Source organism: Crocuta crocuta, unplaced genomic scaffold, assembly GCF_008692635.1.
Source record: "Crocuta crocuta isolate KB4526 unplaced genomic scaffold, BGI_CrCroc_1.0 scaffold89, whole genome shotgun sequence".
NCBI lineage: Eukaryota > Metazoa > Chordata > Mammalia > Carnivora > Hyaenidae > Crocuta > Crocuta crocuta.
Window position 1 is genome coordinate 4,601,898 of NW_027551559.1, and position 19,754 is coordinate 4,621,651.

The window sequence follows — 19,754 nt, forward strand, 5'->3', positions numbered from 1 at the left end:
ACTTCCTCTCTCAGTCACTCGGCCTCTCGTAATCCCTTCTTCCCTTTGACCATTAATTGGAAAATTATGACATTTAGAAAAGACATTTCTCAAAACCATGGGAATCCTTGTATTTGGACCAGATGTTAAGAGAATTTTAATAGAGGAATAAAACATCTGTGACAATGAAGAGCAGAGGCACAGACAAAGAGAGAACGTGCACAGCATGTTGATAGGAACATAAATATTGTAAAGAAGGTAGAGAGAGGTGTGTGTGGATTCACACTGTTTCTTCCCTAATATTAAATCATTTCTCAGGCAGTGATCATTCATCTGTACTCTGTCCTGTATTGTCTGGAGGTTGAGATTTTCTACAGCCTGGTTTCGAAAGAGGCAGAGTCACAGATAACTGTGGCTTCCAGTGATAAAGGCTGTAAAAGGAATGAGTGTTGATGTACAGTGGGGCCAGGTGGGGAACATGAACTCGGAGATGAAGCTCACTGATTTGGATGGGAGGAAGGGAAACCTGTCAAGACACATCTGATGTCTCCGAGGTGAGAAATAAAGGGGGCTGGCTAGGGTGGGGTGAAGGGCCTGACTGCTGGATAGGGAAGGATTGTCAGGATACAGTGACAAAATGATAGGGGGCTTTGGGAAGATGAACGAGCGAGAAATGGCAGGTGAGTCCTCAGAAGGTGGGTTGGGTATCTGAGTAAATGGTCTTATTAACCATGAGAGGAAATAGACATGAAAGAGACAGTTCGTAAAGACAGATAATGAGGTTCCCTTTAGGTGAGATACCTCTCACCTAAAGGGAGATGTATATTTTGATTTGTGTCCCTATTATGTACAGAGGCCTCGGAGAGAGTTTTAAATCTGGAAGTCCGCAGGTTTTAGACAGTATGTAAAGTTGTATGAGTGTGAAGACACAGGCCACTGAGAATGTGCAGATTGAGAAGAAAGGAACGTTCAGGAGAGATTGAGGTGCACCTTCATTTAAAGGGAAGACCGAGAAGTCAGAGCTGTGGATGTACAAGAACAGGGAGGTTAGGGTGTTAAGGAAACCAAGGAAGTGGGGTTTGGGGAGATCTTGAAAGGAAAATTCAGTGGGCATGAATGNAAGGTCAGTCCTGAAAACACAAGGGCGGATCCTTCTCCCCTGCTACATTGTGCATTACTGCACGTTCTGTATATGTTGTGTGCTATGTTGTGTGATTGCATGTTGGCTTAGATGTTGCACCTTCCGGTTAACAAGGAAGAAAGTGTTGCTCTGAGCCTTGCTTAGCTCAACTAAAAACCAATGGGAGCTGTGAAGAGTAGTTTATCCACTGTGGGTCATTCATCATTTGGTTTCTTATTGTGTCCATATGAATTTCCTGCCTAGAGGAGATGTCTCTGGATAAATCTTTTAGAAATTGTTGATGTAGTTAGGCTGCCTTGAAGGGCCCATTATTTTTTCTTCCCTCCCCACTACCCACCCCCTTCGTCCCTCCCTCCCTCCCTCTCTCTCTCTCTCTCCTTCCTTCCCTTCCTTCCTTCCTTCCTTCCTTCCTTCCTTCCTCTCTCTCTCTCTCTCTCTCTTGGGTCTGGTCTCTTTACCTAGCACAGAAGTAGATTGAATGAACTTTCACTTAGTTTTAAAACCTGCTGACAGATGAAATTAATATTGCCTTTGTGTAAATAATAATTTGATCTAATGGACTTCATTTATTTTTATGGTTCCTCCAGGCAATCTGGAGCTAAACAAGGGGGAAAAGGCAAAACTATAATAACAATTGCCTTTGAAGAGAGATATAAAACAAGGTCACTGGAGCCGAACCATTATTGAAATCTATAAAATCATTTAATGTTTGGTTTTTTCCCAATTTATATCATGAGGTCATCTTATATAGTTATAAAATTCCATCTTAGTTCAGATATGATAAAAATCTAGGAGTAACGGGAGCCAACTTCTTATCCAGTTACCTGAAGGTGGCAGCCAGTGGTCCCTCTGTAAGTAAGGGCAGTCAGTGCCTTCATTAACATGCTCCTAAAACATTTCTCTAATTCATTTATGTTAAATCTTTTTTTTACTGAAAGTTGGCAAAGCACATGGGTTAAAGTAACTCAAAAAAGATCCAATTTTTACAAGAAACGTATGCAATAATTGAAGATGCAGTATGTTTGGGGAGTGTTCTGATTCTCCTTATAGACTCAATCCAATAACAAGAAAACTTTAATTTCACTTCATTTCCCAAAGAATAAAACGTTCAGTTATTGGTTTTGAGAAAGGTTAGGAGAATCTATTTACTCGAACACTGTGCATTAACGTAAGTTTATTGTCTTATTGATTCTTCATTTAATCCCATTTCCTGTTTGGCGCCTTGAATACCTGATACTCTGGTAAAGAAAGACCATAGATTCATTCAAGATACGTTCCTTCCAGCCCTGAACGCAGCCCGCACTTTGATTTTCCTGGATTGTTCTTTCCTGCGTTTCTGACCACTGTAATCTGAACCCTCACAGAAGCCGTAGCTTCTGTCTTCTCCCTCCATTCAGAGGGAATTCCTCTCCCTACGTTTCCTAAGACTTTGCTCTTTCTTCTGTATCATCGAAGGATAAACTTTGACTCGCCTCACTTATTCTTACCTATGACTTGGAAGTGCCTGGACCGTGTCGCCGTCCTCTTTGCCCTGCTGTGTTGGAGGGCCGTTTCTTGACCATAGGTGACACCCTTCGGTGTGGTTGGCTAGGTTAATAATGACACCTCTTAAGACCTTGGCCATTTCTCCGCCAATGGTTCATCCCTTGTGATTTGCTGGAGGGAAAACTATGTTCCTGGGGGGGTGGGGAGGTCAAGCTGTTTGGACTTGTGGCCACACGTGTAAAACTGGTGTGAGCAGGAAGACCGAGTGTGCACTGTAGGGCCAGAGTGTCCCCGCACCACGGGACGTGGCCACCACTCACTCAGCTGGTCTTACATTCACCCATAGAATCCTTGACCTTCACTTAGCCTTTGCCTTCTCAGCCACAGTGATGTTACCACCCTCCGCCCCCCAGCCCTTCCTCCTCAAACTCAGTGGGTCGTTGACTCATTTCCTGTCTCTTGTGCCAAGGGACTGCACAAACCACCTCACGGTGTTGTTTGCTCAGGGCAAGGGATGGGTGAATTCTAAATGCTAAATAGAATGTTGGCTGTGTGATTCCTGATGCATGCAGACAGCTGATTTAGCATGTTTGAACGCATGAACTTGGGACCATAACCATAGCTTGTTTATAATGGAATAAATCAAAGTCAGTAAGAGGACTGGCTATGTGACCATACATGCAGCGGTGATGAGGAAGCGGGTACTGTAACTGGCACTCCGTGGTTCCCGGAAAGGGGCCACCACGTGGGCTGGAGTGGGCGGCCCCTGTGTGGGTGCGAGAGGTGAAAGCCAGCCTGAACCTTGGGGTAGCAGAAGTACAGTGAGGTAGCAGGCATGGGGCCCGTAGCATCAGCAAAGGTACTGATGAGTGTGCGGCACTTACTCTGGGGACCCTGGTTGGGCCAGAGAGGCCGATGGGAAGCGTCTGCAGTGGGAGGAGTGGATGTGGAATTAGTGGACGGCCTGTTGGTGAAAGGGCACCCTATCTTCCCTCGAAGACAGTGAAGGAAGCCTGGACTGTGTCGCCGTCATCTTTACCCTGCTATGCTGGAGGGCGGTCTCTTGACCACAGGTGACACCCTTCGGTGTGGTTGGCTCAGTTAATAATGACACTTCCTAAGACCCTGGCCATTTCCATGCCAACAGTTCATCCCGTGTGATCTGCTGAAGACCAAGCTATGTTCCTGGGCAGGGCTGTCGACCTAGCAGCAGCAGCTGAGAGTTGTGCAAAGGACGCCGCGCTTGGAGGATGTGCAGGGTGAAGGGATGCTGCCTTCAGTTTGGGCTGGGACTTTAGTCTCTGGGGAAGCAGTTCATCTGCCGTGCTGGAATAGGGCCAACAGGTGGAAAGATCGATGCACACAGACCCTGCAGAGATGTCTGTCCCTCCCCTCCTACAATTGTGCTGTTTGTGTTCCTTTTTTTCTTTTTAATTATTTTTGAGAGAGAGCAAGAGAGAGAGAGGCAGAGAAAGAGGGAGACACAGGATCCAAAGCAGGCTCCAGGCTCCGACCTGTCAGCACAGAGTCCCACACAGGGCTCAGACTCACAAACTGCGAGATCATGACCTGAGCTGAAGTTGGGCACTTAACCGAGTAAGCCACCTAAGCGCCCCTGTTTCAGATGTCACTGTAGACCGACTTCTTACAATTAAGAGGCACATGCTTGACACTGACCTCAGCCCTTTGATATGGACTGTGGCACTGTAGGCGGGCAGGCGTTGGGGTCTGACTACCCGAGTCCCTCCATCAACTCCCTGACTTTGTTCCCTATCTGCCTCCTTCATTCAAAGAATGTCCTGAAACCTATCAGGTAGGAGCCGGGCCAGAGAGTTTCTGTGGATTCTGAATCGCACCAGTAGATCCGGCCACTTCTAAACATTCTGGTAGGTCTGAAGCCCGGAAGAAACACAGCTTCCCCTGCCCAGAAGTACATTAAACTTATTTTGGGTCTGTTGTTATTAATAACTGGTTAGACTTTGTTCCCTAAGCAAAACTTTTTGTGTAAGCTTTCATTCTTTTGATTTCTTTTTTATCTGACAACATTTTTTTTTCCAAACTAAACGGAACAGTTAGTTTTTTGTTCACTGGAGCCTTTTCATTTGCAGTGTGGGTGTGAATGGGAAATGTTATTTATTGCCCAAACACTTACATACAGAGTTTCGCTTATTTAGATCGAGCTTATAGAGAGTTCCACCCACATCAGGAAACTAAAAGGAAGGCTTCAGGGATTTTGAAGTAGAAGCAACAGAAATGTTTTTATTTTGAAGCCCAGATCAGCCTGTTGGGCTAAATCTTCCTGTTAGCAAAATCATTTGTTTAGCATGAAATCCCCTAATATAGTTTTAATTTTCCAGAGGTGTCAGGATAAAATCAGAACAACTTTTATTGAAATTGATCCTTCGGAAGTTCCTTCATAATGTATTTCCCCAATGTAGCAAGTGGGTGTAATTAACACGACTTTCATTTTTATTGGAGTTTTGCTGAAATGAGTCAATACAAAGTCAGTTGGGTGATTTATATAAGCGTATTTTAAAATAACCTTTCAAGTGATGATAGCTTGCTTAATTTCTAAAGAGGAGAGGGATTAGGATGCATATAAACCACAAGTTCTCAACCGGGGGTGATTTGGCAATGGAGACAATTTTGGTTGGCGTACGTGGAGTCGGGGGTGCTCCTGACATTGAGTGGATAGAGGCCAGGGATGCGGCTAAATCCAGAGCAAATAATTATCTGGTGGTAAATGTCAGTAGTGCTGAGATAGAGCGCTGAACCCTGACATAAACATGCCCCCCCCAAGAGGCAAGAACTTTATTATATTCAGAGGAAGTTAAAATTGCAGAGTCCAGGATGGAGGGACCTACTATCAAGGTCTAAACCTATTTGGAGTATAAGACTAGTCAAGGAATTAGCCTCACAGGGTGACATGCTCAGAAAAGTCCCCTCTTAGTGAAGACCGAATGTCGCTCCCTGGCCCCTTACCAGGACGGCTGTTTATAGCATCTTTATTTTGAGAAAAAAGGTAACATGTTATCGTCTGAAAATTACAAACCTCTAAAAATCACCTGTTCTCATTAAATGTGCTTTCCTTAGGTTACCGCAGCAAACATATAATTTCACCTGATTACCGTCGAGCTATGTGTCCCCTTTTAGCTGCTCTTGTACTTGAGAGGGCATGTCCCTCTTCTCTAATTGTCCCTTTCCACATCCCCGGGAAGGCACGTGCCAGGCACTTGTGTTGTGTCTCTCTACCTTTCCTTCAGGAGGTGACCATGTTAGCCTGGGGATGGGAGGGATGGCTGCCCTCAGCGTAGGGCAGTTCTGGTTGGCTGTGGATCTGCCAGACTTGTTTCACAGTTAACAGAAAGGGATTGTGTGTTGGCCTGTTCCTGACACATTGAAAAACTATGTGCAAGGGACGAATTTGCGCTTAGCTCCTAGTTGACCCGAGTTTGGTCTCGGAGGTCAAGGCGGGGCAGTGCGCTAATCCCTCTCTGTGATGGAGTGTTGTTCAGGGAGAACATGGGTCAAAGCTATGACTTCCGGGGCCTGTTGGGCACCAGGCATGAGTGTAAGAGCTTGGTATCATACCTGTCCCAGAGCTCGTACTTAATGCAAGTTAATTGTTACTTTGATTATTCTTCCCATGGCATTTTTATCACCGCCAATTTTCTCAAGTTTATTTAATTTGAGAGAGAGAGGCAAGGAGGGGCAAAGAGAGAGGGAGGAGGAGAGAGAGAATCCCAAGCAGGCTCCACACTGTCAGCACAGAGCCCGACTCAGGGCTCAAACTCTCGAACTGTGAGGTCATGACCTGAGTCAACATCAAGAGTCAGTTGCTTAACTGACTGAGCCCCTCAGGCACCCCAATCACCAATTTGTTTTCAAATTGTCAGTTGTATCAGAGCAATGATAATCTACCTGCAGCCTTCCCTGAATAGGCTCATGCCAGCACTTCAGATCTCCTTGCTTGGAACAGAACAAAGTGACGTCTAAAACACACCTCTGATGGGTGTTCTATGTTAACATACTTCATTTGGTGAAACTTCATGTCCTAGTCTCAGGTCCGAAGGGTAGGAAAATAGGGACTGGTCCATGCGTTTACGTCTAGACTGGAGTTCTAGGGCAGCCTCCACTTGTGTGGACCATGCCCCTTTTCCAAGAATGCAGTTAATCATACTTTTAATTTTATAACCCAGGAAACAACACTTGTGACTCATTGTCCATTACCATGAGCTGAGCCTGGGCAGGGATGAGGACCCGCTGGACAGGTGTGCCCTTGGCTCTTAATTTACCTCTCCATTCCTTCCTGAGTCTGGATGCTCAGGGTTTCTCCCTCCTTCAAAAGGCATACTCTGGCCTCATCGTGATTTGGAGTCTCAACTCTTCTCTGCCCAACTTGACTATTTTTGTCAATGGGAGCATTGAATGAGCGGGAGTCAAAATAAGAGACTGTGAATTTCATGTACCCTCAACCTTATGTTTTACCTACCTTGGAATCACACCATATATTCATATGTACACTTTTAAGACAAGGGTTCTTTTCTTTCATTCAAAACCAATTTCTTTACGAGGATTCTCATAGTTTGCTGCCTTAGTATTTTCTGGGTCTTTTTCTACCTTAAGAGCTCCACTCCCTCTTAAACCTCCAATTTCTTTTTTTTTTTTTTTTTTTTAATTTTTTTTAATGTTTAAACCTCCAATTTCTTCTCTACTCCCCACTTACTAGAAAAGAAGCCACATTTGGCTGTCTTCTTGACCTTGGACTTCCCTTAACTTTGATCTTTCAATGCTTAGTGATTTCACTGAATTTTTTTTTTTTTTGTTACTTAGCCTTCGAGGTGGCCATGTATGTTCTGTCCCAGTTTTTCTCCATCTGGTCCTAAAGCTAATGGATGGCCTTTATGACTTAGCCATCAAAAAGAATGAAATCTTGCCCTTTACAGTGACGTGGATGGAGGTAGAGTGTACTGTGCGAAGTGAAATAAGTCAGTCAGAGAAAGACAAATATCACATGCTTTCGCTCATATGTGGAAGTAAAACAAAACAGATGAACATAAGGGAAGGGGGGTAAGAGAAGAGAGGAAACAAACCACAAGAAACTCTTAACGATAGAGAACAACTGAGGATCGATGGAGGGAGGTGGGCGGGGGATGGGCCAAATGGGTGATGTGTCCTAAGGAGGGTGCTTATTGTGAGGAGCACTGGGTGTTCTATGTAAGTGATGAATTCCTAATTCAACTCCTGAAACCGTTATTACACTGTATGTTGACTAACTAGAATTTAAATAAAAACTTGAAAAAATAAATAAAGCTAATGGTTTTGCTCTGCCTCCTCAGGGTATAGTTGACCAGGCCTGTTTTTAAAATGTGTAATTCTCGGGCACCTGGGTGGCTCAGTCGGTTGAACATCCAACTTCAGCTCAGGTGATGATCTCACAGTTCGTGGGTTGGAGCCTCACATCGGGCTCTGTGCTGACAGCTCAGAGCCTGGAGCTACTTCAGATTCTGTATCTCCCTCTTTCTCCGACCCTCCCCCGCTCATGCTGTGTCTCTCTCTCTCTCTCTCTCTCTCTCTGTCACAAATAAAAATCATTAAAAAAATTTTTTTAAATGTGTAATTTCTCCAGCCTAACTGGACTTCCATGTGGCCCTGTGTCGTGCCTCCATCTCTATTTGCCTTCCTGTCTATTTGTGGGGTCACTTGTTAAATTACCATTTCCCAGCAGACAGTTCTCTTTAGCCCTTTCTTTTCTTTCCATGCTTTCCCCTGGTGAATCTTAGCCACACCCACAATGTCCATAAGAGAAAGCATCCCAGACCTTGCGTGCTGTCTCTGAATTCCTGTTTTTCTTTCTGAGCACCCAACCTGGGTTATCAGCAATCTTCTGCGTTTTGTGAAATATTCTCTCAGTGTCCTATACTGAACACATACAAAACTAAATGATCATATTCTCATCTGAATGAAGTTCTCTAGTTGATTATTACTGAGATGTGGGGCATTACTACTCTTGTGGTCACCTGTATTCTCTATCTTGAGTCTATTTGTGTCTCCTTACTTTCTTTTTGCTCAAATGTAGCAGATTAGAACATCCGCCATTTTTTTTATATTCTATAATTTGAGGGTTAGGAATTTTGGTAGGAATTGAATCACTCAATTGGGTGATTCTTTTGCTCTCATGATACTGAAGTTACTCAGTGAGTTTCAGCTTTACTCACATATGGGGGGCGGGGGAGGCTAGGAAGTTGGCCTCAGTGAGAAATGTCTGTAGCAGTCCCTATATGTGGTCTCTGTAACCTGGCTGTCTCCAGGTAGTTGGGCTTCTGATCTGTTTTCTCACTACCCCCGAGAATATGTTCTAAGAGACAAGAAGTGGAAATTGCCAGTCTCTTCAGGTCTGGGCTTGGAAATGATCATAGTGTCACTTCAGTTAAATTTGGTTGAACAGAGCAGTCATGGAGCCAATCCAGATTCAGGAGAATGAGCATAAATGCAGGTTTCACGGGATGAAGGTCAGAGGAGCCGTGGCCATGTTTAATTTGCCATACTTCCCCTTACCCATCACACTGAGTGTTTGCTGTGTTTGCCTTAATTTTTATTCACACTAATACGAGCCAAAGTCACAGCTTCATTTATTTTTCTTCTGCGTAGTTGCCATAGTTTCAAATTAACTTCTCTACCTCCATGCTCTTCTTTATCCAGTCTCCTGCATATGCGACTGTAAGAACAATCTTTTGAATGTTTCTTGTGCTGTTAATATCCCGTGGTAGCTTGTTGACTAAAAATAGAGACTTCAGACCTTCCAAATATATAGTGTGCCTTCCAAATCTTAACCCAACGTCCTGTCTAAATTGCTTCCCACTCCTCTCCTTTAGATCTCCCGGGGTCTGGCTCAAGTACAGGAAAACATTCCCCAAACAGTTATTACCTCCTCCCTCTTGCCCCTCCAGGGCACCTCTGCATCCCTCTTCCCTTGGCATGGAATGCACTTCCAGAAACCTGCATCTGTTGAAACCCTCTTTATCCTTCCGTATTAAGCTCAAAACACGAACTCCTCATGGGACCCATCGTTGGGTCCTCTAAATGACAGTGGCATTCTTTCCAAGGTCCCACGGCACCCCTGCCCCTTTCGACAGTTTTCTAACAGCTTAGCCTATGGTTATTTTTATGAGCCTACCTTATTTTAAAGCTTATTAATCTTTTAAATTATTCATAATCTTTAAAGTCTCACAGCTCCCAGCATAGCAATTGCATTTCACCCAGTAGGTGCTCACTATGGATTTTTATTTGAGTCATGCTTGATTTCTAGCCAGAAACTCTGCAGCAGGCCATCTATAAATTTCAAAGGTTAAATCCACTAAAGACGGGCAGTTTGGAAGAGTTGGGTAGCATAATATCAGTTGGGTTGTTGGTAAAAGACAGTGGCCGTGGCCTTGTGAAACAGGGGCTACGGATGTCAAAAAGGGAAGGGCAGAGTTCCTTAGAGGTTCCCCGGGTAGATCCCTGGTAGCTAGAGGGGGTCAGGAGGGGCAGAGCCATCAGCGATCAGATATTAAAGTATCTGAACAGATCTGAACAGATATTAAACTGCGTTTGACCCTGACGATTCGGTACAGCTTAGGCCTGAACATTTCTCCTTTTACAATAAATGGGTTATTTTATAAAGTCACGGGCAAGAAGAGAGGTCTGTCCTGAGGCACACACATACACTCACACGTATCTGAAACATCAGCTAGGAAAAGGGGAGTTTGCCCAAGCACTCGAAGGATCCCCCTTTATTTTAAAAATTCTTTTTGAGTTTACTTAGTTATTTTGCGACAGAGGCAGGAAGAGCAGGGAAAGGGCAGAGAGAGAGGGAGAGAGAGAGACTCCCAAGCAGGGTTGGAGCACTGTTATTGTAGAGCCAGATGTGGGGCTCGATCTCACGAACTGTACGATCATTACCTGAGCTGAAATCAAGAGTCCACCACCGAACTGACTGAGCCACACAGGTGTGCCGATGTCTCTCCTGTTTTTGTTTTTTGTTTTTTGGGTTTTTTTTTCTAGGAGAGAGAGAGAGAGACAGTGTGAGCAGGGGAGGGTCAGAGAGAGAGGGAGTCACAGACTGAAACAGGCTCCAGGCTCTGAGCCGGCAGTCAGCACAGAGCCCGACACGGGGCTCGAACCCACGAATCGCGAGATCATGACCTAAGCGAAAGTCGGACGCCCAACCGACTAAGCCACCCAGGTGCCCGTCTCCTGTTTTTAAAGGCAGCGATGAGGCTTTACTACAAGACCCCCCTCCAGAAAACCTGAACTCACATTAATCGGGTTGTTCTCTTTTGTGTGTTTTAGGCACTTTCCCCACATGACCGGAGGACAAACTTCTGGTTAGGAGACAACTACCCGGAGCCCACGGCCTCTGCCCGCCATGAGGGGGACCTGCGTCATTGCATGGCTGTTCTCAAGCCTGGGGTGGTGGAGACTCGCCCAGCCAGAAACCGACGCATCTCGGTGCCAGAGAACAGAGCACCCGGTCATTTCCTATAAAGGTGAGGGACAGGCCCGCTTGGACTGCAAGGGCACCCCTTAAATGCACTTCTCACGTTCAGTGATCGAGAATAGCATGGTTCTTGCTCTGTCTGTGACCCTTGTTCTAGACGTTGTCTAAAATACAAACAAAAATACAAAATGCCCCATTGCAGGAATTTCTTATCCCGAAACTGATCACCACTGTCTCAGGAAGATGTGAGAATTGAAGTTATCATGGTCGTTGTTGAGGCCACCTTTATTTAAGGTTGCTGCGAGCCTCCTACATGTTTGAATCAGGGCATAAAAATGTGATCTGCAGAAGTAATAGCAAAACCAAGTAAAGCAAAGAATTCTTCACTTTAGCAATTCCCAACACAACCTTAGTTTTAACATCAAATGTACACCTTGGTCTCTCTCTGGAATCGCATGGCAGATAGAACTGATTTAATGTCTCAAGTAGCTGTAGGATTAATTAACCAGTGTCTATATCCAGTCATTCATTCTTTTATTTATGAAAATTTATTCGAGACTCTTTCTACCCTGGGCACTCTAAACTTTCAGGATGAAAAATAGATTAGTCTTTGTCCCTGTCCTCAAGGAACTTACAGTTCTATTGCGAAGCAAACTATAATGAATGAGACACTATATTTTAATAATTCACCTAATAAATAGTATTATGTTTTGCTATGTTTTGAACTTTACATCCTGAAAAATGTCAAATATATGCAAAACCAGAAACAATAGTCTAAGGAACATCAAGCCAATATTTATTTTTATTATTTAAAAATTTTTTAATGTTTATGCATTTTTGAGAGGCAGAGAGAGACAGAGCATGAGTGGGGGAGGGACAGAGAGAGAGGGAGACACAGAATACAAAGCAGGCTTCAGGCTCACTCCAGGCTGTAAGCTGTCAGCACAGAACCCCATGCGGGGCTCGGACTCACGGACCACGAGGTCATGACCTGAGCTGAAGTCGGACACTTAACCAACTGAGCCTTCCAGGTGCATTGTAACCCAACATTTATTAATTCAGGGCCCACTATTTTTTACCTAAATTCCTACATATGCTCCACCTCACACCCACCAAATTACTTTGAAGCAAATCCAAGAAACCATATAAATATATCTATAAAATTTTACTTCTTACCTGTCAAAGAAAGGGGATTCTCAGCACCATTAACACATCAGACAAAAGAAAAAAAAAAGGCAAAAGCAAAAAACCCCTCAATTCCATAAAGTCATCTGATCTCCAGTGAGCATCGTGAGATCCAGATCCCCGAGGTCTCGTGAATGCCGATGCNGTTGATCCATTGCGATTGGCTGGTATGGTTCCTGAGACTCTTCTAATCTTCCGCTGTCTGGCTGTGGCTGTTGCTCCCCGTGCAAATTAATTACAGAAGGAATCCGAGCTCTTTGTCCCACAGAGTTTCCCACAGTCTGGATTTGGCCAAGTGTAGCCCCTTGGCGTTCAGATGTTCCTCCACCCCGGATATTTGTGTAAATTCAGAGTAGTATCAGGAGGCAGCTTAGATTCAGGTTCGTCTCCTTCTGTCTCTACTGTGTCATGGATGCTATGGTGTCCTTCTGTCGGGAGGCAGGTAATGTCGGGGCGTGAAATTAGCAGTCAGTGATGGTCACGGCCTACATCTACCAATGCGTTCATGCATGTGAAGCTGGAATTTCCCAACTGTATTATTCTTTTTTCATTTAACAGCAAGAATACTTCCGTAAAAAGCAACTTTGCCTTATCAACTATGTGAATACTTGAGGACACACTCATGTAGGAAAGGCAGAATTAATGCTTTTATGCTTTTTCCTTTCCTTTCCTTGTTTTTTTTTTGACTAGTTAGTTGGTTCTCTGATTTTACCCAAAGGGGACAAAGATGTTATGTTTAGTTTTGTGTTTTTTTCTTATTTTGGCTATTAGAATCATCATCAATATGTGGATTTTAACATTTCAGATATTTGAAGCCATTACAGTTTTTATGCTTATGGGTGGTGAAATCCTCTCATTTGAAGCGCATGGAAGGAAGTCTCTTAAAGTTGCCTCCTGAGCTCCCCTGACATAGCCCAGGTCGCCTTTGAGAGCTCACGTACTCTCTGGGAAAAGAAGATGTTGCTGACCCCCTTCGGCCATTTCCTTCTGTAGGCCTGAGTGTCAGCCATTTTGGGCTCCTTTAAGCCTGGCCTTCCCCAGTTTTGGGTCTTTTCCAGGTACGGAGCTAAAGGAAACTTTCTGAGAAGACACCATGATTTCCTCTGGATACCTCCAGCCCGTCTCTAGGGCTTTTCTGAACCTCTTCCACCTTATGTCTGTGTCTTTTACTCCCAGGCACAGAATCCTGAGTCTGCAACCCACTTGATTGTTGCTTTGCCTCTTCCTGCTGCATTCGCTGCATGCTTTCAGAGCGAGTTTCAAGCAGCGCCAGTCGTGTTTGACTACTGAAAACGCTGTGAGATCATCCACTTCTCTTCTTTTAGTTCTCGGGCTACGGGTTTCCTTGGGAAATGAAAACAATGTGACTACTTTGAGATCACTTGAAATAATTGTGTCTTGTGTGGTTGTGCTACCAACTCAAAACCCAGTTCATGTCCTGTGTTTCAGCTTTGGAAAATTTTAAAATTTACATTATTAGGTAGTAGTTTCGAAGTTTCATTGACGAGGCAATGAATATTTAGAGAAAATGGCTTCACTTGTGTTTTCTCCACCCCGTTCTCTGTCTACATTTAGCTAATCTTTTACTTCTATATTTGGTCCATGCTTCTGTTCTCTGCCTAGTGGTGTATCCTGGGGTCCCTTCCTTAGTAATGGACTTTATGTCATTCCTTTTCACGGCCACATAGCTCTGCACTGTGTGATGAACCATAGTGTATTCAACACCTTCCTACTGAGAGATGTCTAGGTTATTTTCTGTCCCTTGTGGTCACGGATGGTGTTACAAGAAGTAATGCCTCTTACAAACATCTCTTCATCCCTTGCAAGGGGACCACTGGAAGAGAGTCCTAGCACTGGCATTGCTAGGTTAAAGGGTGAATGCATGTGTGGTTTTGCTAGACATTGCCCAACTCCCTTTCAGGAAGATCACACCATATTGTGTTCTCATCGCCCTGGATACGAGCATCTCTTTCCCGCCAGCCTTCCCAGTGGGGCGCACTACCGGACCTTGGGATTTGGACTAATCCCATAGTTCGTAAGTGACCTCTCCACCTAATTTTAATTAGCGCGTGTTTAACTTGGAGCAAATATTCAACAAACATTTAACAGGTACCTGTTATGTAGCATTGTCTGTGCTAAAGACTGAGGAGGTAGAGAAAAAAATACAGTCCCCTTTAAGGGTTGAGGATATCTCTGAGAATATAAACCAAAAGGAACACTGCATTATATTCTATTAAGGTTCTTAGTGGGTGTCTTTGTTGGGTGCTGTGGGAGCCCAGGAGAGGGGCATCTGAACCAGATGGCCCAGGCTTCAGGAGAGTGGTTAAAGATTTGGGCTGAGTCAACAGCAGAGCTGAGTCCCAAATGATTGGTAGAGGGTGTTTATGAATCTGATGAATGGCGAGGTGTCTCAGGAAGAGAAAAAGAGCAGGTGCAGAAGCCCTGAAGTGAAGAAGGGGAACCTAGCGGGTCCTGGCCAGTGTTCTGTACAGGAAGCCATGAAATCCTAGTTTAGGTTATGGAAAGGAGGTGGAGAGAGATGAAGCTAGTAGTTTGAGGGTTTCAATATTGTCAGGCATCTGAAGACCCCTTAAGAAGTTCCCCCCATCTGGATAGGCTCCATGTTCAGGATGGCAGCAGGGAGAGCTCATTCTGAGGTTGCCGCCATGACCTGAGGGAGCGGTCACGAGGAACTAAGCTCAGGGAGTGGTAGGAGAAATGTGAAGACTTAAGTGAATTCTAGTGGCACCTGGGTAGCTCCGTCAGTTAAGCGTCCAACTTCAGCTCAGGTCATGATTCACAGTTCATGAGTCTGAGCCCCTGTGTCAGGCTCTGTGCTGACAGCTCAGAGCCTGGACCCTGCTTCAGATTCTCTCTCTCTCTCTCTCTCTCTGTCCCTTCCCCACTTGCACTTTGTCTCTCTCAAAAATAAATAAAACATGAAAAAAAAGAATTAGGTGAATCGGAGAAATGTAAAGAATGTGTTGATGATTTAATGGATGTGGGACAGGAAGGAGAAGGGACTAAGTATGATTTCCAAGTTCTTGGCTGTTGAATCCATATGTAAGAAAGAAAGGGAATCTAAAATAATGATTTTATTTTTATTTTTTTATTTATTTTTTAAAGTTTATGTATTTTGAGAGAGAGAGAGAAAACAGGGGAGGGACAGAGAGAGAGGGAGAGGCTTCAGGCAGGCTCCACGTTGTCAGTACAGAGCCTGATGCAGGGCTCAAACCCATAAACCATGAGATCATGACCTGAGCTGGAGTCAGACACTTAATTGACTGAGCCACCCAGGTGGCCCTAAAATGTTGATTTTATTTTTTTTTAAATTTGTTTTATGTTTTATTTATTTCTGAGAGAGAGAGAGAGCGAGCGCATGAGCAGGGGAGGGTCAGAGAGAGAGGGAGATACAGGATCTGAAATAGATTGCAGGCTCTGAACTAGCTGTCAGCACAGAGCCCGACATGGGGCTCGAACCCATGAACCATGAGATCATGACCTGAGCCATAGTCAGACACTCAACCGACTGAACACCCAGGCGCCTCTAAAATGATGATTTTAGATGAGGAAAGTTGAGTTCCTACCTGCTGTCAGATGGCTTGTCTAGGTGAGAGCAGGGCATCAATGGATCCAAGAAAGGAGAGCTTTTCAAGAGGGAGGAGGCTGCCCACGTATCTCATGTGAAGACTTCAAACTAGATGTGGGCCAGAGGACAGAGTAACCAGGTCATCCTTGTTTTCCCTGGACCTTCCTGGGTGATGATCTGTGCCTTGGTTTCCTAGGGCTCCTGTAACAAAATACACTAGCCCGGTGGCTTCAAACAACCAAAATACCTTCTCTTACTGTTCTCGATGCTAGAGATAAAAAAGCCTAAGGCGTCAGTAGGCCATGCTTTCTCTGAAGGCTCTAGGCAAGTATCCTTCTTTGCCCCTTCGTACCCTCTGGGAGTTGTCCCCGTTCCCAGGCTTGTGGATGCATCCCTCCAGGCTCAGTCTGTACCCACGTGGCCTTCTCCTCGTGCGGCTCTGTGTTTTCACCTGCTTCTCTGTTTACAAAGACACTAGACACATTGGATTTGGGGCTCCTCACCCAGCATGATCTCATTCTAACTAATTATATCTGAAAAGGCCCTGTTTCCAACTAAGGTTACATTCACAGGTACTCAGGTTAGGACTTCCACAGATGTTTTGGGGAGCATGATTCAATCTGTAATAAGTGGCATTTATCAGAGAAGTTTGAGGACCGTGCTGGGGCAGGAGACTAAATGGTAATGGGCAGAGAGACATGTGAGGTGAAGAAGTAGGTATAAAAGGAGACAGTTATTGACTCAGCCAGCAGGGACGTGAGAGCAGGAGACAGCTTTTAAGGGAGCATTACTTAATCATCCTAAAGTGGTGATGGGGAAAAGCCAGGTGAAGGAAGAGGCTGAAGTGAGAAGAGAGGGGGAGATAATTGACTGGACAGAGTCCCCAGGGTTGTGGGAGGGGATAGGATACTGGGCACAGGTGGGGGATTAGCTTACAGGAAGCAGACCCACCTCCAGTGAGTCTGGAGGGAGGGAGTCTAGGGTACCCAGGATGCAGGGAAGTTGGTGGGTGGAAGGGGAGGGGGTGTCTGAGGACCTTCACCTTGGCTGAGAAGGAGTGAGCAGGCCATGGGCCAAGGGCATGGGGGCTTTAGGAAGGAAGTGCTTCTCTGAAGAAGGGGCAAGGCTGTTGATCAGAATATACCCCAGAGATCCCCTCGGCGATGTTAGGAGCCCCGTTCATCCTTGAAATGGCTCATGTTAGAGCTCAGCAAGTGGCCATTGCTGTGCTACATGAACACTCTTGTATGAGGCGCAACTCTACCAGATTGTTTGAAAAGGCGGATGCAATGTTGATACGGGAGAAATAAAGGAAGGAACGGATATTCTTGACTTTTAAAATCTTGAGTTCTGCGTACACTTCAAATGTCATGATTTAATGTTATACATTGGAGGCGCCCTGCACAAGAGGCTACTAATGAAGTGGACCAGATGCTACAGTAATGTCTTAATACAACTAAGCAAGCTTTATTGAAGTCTTGATTCGATTTACCTGGCTATGCAGAAGATGCTGGCAGGATCTTTTTTTCCCCCCATCCGCGGTAAAATATTTGCCACTGTGGGCTTCCCTTGTCTAGTAGAGTTCATTGCTCAACACGCTCTAACAGCTTGCTGTGTTTGCAAGGTTACTCCCTTGACTGCATGTCCTGGAATATTTATCCTTGACTGTGCAGGGGCTGCTAAAACACCCTGACCCGTTGCAGCCATACCATTTACACTTATGTCCTTGTCGTTTGCTTAAATGTCTGTTCCAATAAAGAGGGAAAAAATAGTGACCCTTCAAGAAAGCATGTTTCTCAGCATGCTGACTGCGCCTCATAACCATCCCTGAAATGAGTTTTAAATGTTTAATGTCCACTTAAGGCCGTATTCTGCCTTTGTTTGTTTATTGATTAAAGTTTACCCAGCACGCTTGCTATTTAGAATGTGCTCCATTTATAGGAATTGGTTTATGGGGAACAGTTTCACAGTATGCACAGAGGAAGACAACTGGTGGAGTGAGTCATGCCACACTTAGGCTGTCTGTGCCTTGGAGCCTGAATATCATGACTAATCTGGAAGCTTTCTTCAGTGTCTTAGCAGGCAGTGCTTAGTGGTAATGGTGCCTAAGGTTACCCCTTTCTGCAGAATCAAGCAAGGCACTGTTAATTCCCCTCTAGGGTCCCTCAGATCTCCATCTCTGCCTCCTTGGTGTTCCCGTGGAGTGTCTTCCTCCTTACGGATTCACTGATTGGCTGGCGATTTGTCTTAGAACTTATGAAAGAATCGCATGAATGCTTGATACAGAATTAGCAACCTTTGGCCCCCGGCCTTGAGAAGGGCATCTGAGGGAATCAAAATGGGGCTTCCAGCTTTGGCCAACCCTGGGACAGGACCGGGAGTGGCGTTGGCCTTTGAGTTTAAACAACTGTCTTTAGCTCCACATGTAGTCTTAGGTGACTGAAGACACCATGATGAAAAGGGTACCACATAGGAATTTGAACTTGGGTTCTATTGTCATACCACAGTATGAATACTTTTCACCGATCCTGTTTCGTTCTTTTGAATCGTATCAATACACGCCATTGTATTTGTGTCCGTGTCAGACTCATTGATTTGTCGTTGGTAATAAAAATCTGTGACATGCTTTGTAACTGTCTTCTTTTCATGTTAACGTACTGAGGGCCCTGGCCACTTCCTACCTCTGAGAGACAGTCTTCCTACCAGTCTGCAAGGCGGCCATGTCCACATTTCCTGTTGCCCCATGAGCCGCCATTCCTGCCCATTGTCCTGCCAGTTGCTGCTCTTCCCCTGGCTTCCTCACCGTCCCTGGGACCACTGCATTGCTTGGGGTGCCACATTCTCCCTCGGGGCCGAGGATGGCATCACCTGGGCAGCCACAGTTACCCTCCAAGGCAGAAGGATGGGGATGCCAGAAGGGAGCCAAAGGGTCATTTATGCGTCATGGCTCCATGTGCCCCATGGCCCCAAGCACATCCGACGGTTCCGTGTATGTCCCCCAGCTCTATGGTGTCCCAAGGTGCTCCATTTTCTTCCCTGGATTTTGACATCCTGGTGCCTGATGCCCCGGACAGTCACGTGGTTGTTATGGCCCTGGCTGGATTGCACATCTTCTCTAGAACCTGGGACCCTCATCACCACAGGAGGGGCGGTAGTAGATGATTTCTGTTTCCCATAAGATTTTAGAGCTCTCCGAGTCTTTGAGTACATAAATCTTGAGTGAAGTTGCCTCTAGTATTTCTCCTTGCTCATCTAGTCTCAGATCTGCCATTTGACCTTTATAAATCATCAGTGTGTGTGATTGTATGACAGTGGCCTACTTTCTTCACGGAAGAATTAGGAGAATTCATTTTAATTAAAAGTAGATTGTGTGAAATTCATTTTAACATTTCATTTTAATATTTTCTTATGAATATCTGATTAAAGTATAGGTATAGCAAGACGCCACTAACTGGCGAAATCTGTCTCAAACTCAATGCTCTTTATACAGTGTAAAATTAACATAAACCAAGTGTGATTCTTTTGTGTTCAAAACAGGGTATGAGTTATCCTCCTGTGAGTTTATTTGGGGAGGAAAAGTGTTGTTATGGATCCTTAAACGTTCTTTGTTCTGTAAATAATTTGACTCTTGTTCTCATGCATATGACTGAATGGTTCATATAATGTACTGTCAAAATCACACAGGCAAAATATTCCCAACCTATTTGCAAGCGAAACGGCGGTCCAGGCTCATGGCTTGTTTAGTGCATTAAAAACTGCATTTGGGAATACAGTTTGCATTTTAAAGCCTGTTGCCAGTTTGCCATCTGAAAAGTGAAATATTTTAAAAAGTANCTCTCTGACCCTCCCCTGCTCTTGCTGTCTCTCTCTCCTAGAAATAATAAATAAAAAAA

The 19,754-nt window shown here is 44.8% G+C and overlaps 1 protein-coding gene across 1 annotated transcript in view; it reads left to right on the top strand.

Moving 5' to 3' along the window:
- The window catches only part of SEMA5A (semaphorin 5A), a 368,380-nt gene that overhangs the window by 46,840 nt on the left and 301,786 nt on the right, over positions 1-19,754 (top strand). The window contains exon 2 of the mRNA XM_077749424.1: positions 10,940-11,136. Within this exon, the coding sequence (XP_077605550.1) occupies positions 11,016-11,136 (121 nt within the window). The 5' untranslated portion in view covers positions 10,940-11,015. The remainder of the gene's footprint in view (positions 1-10,939; positions 11,137-19,754) is intronic.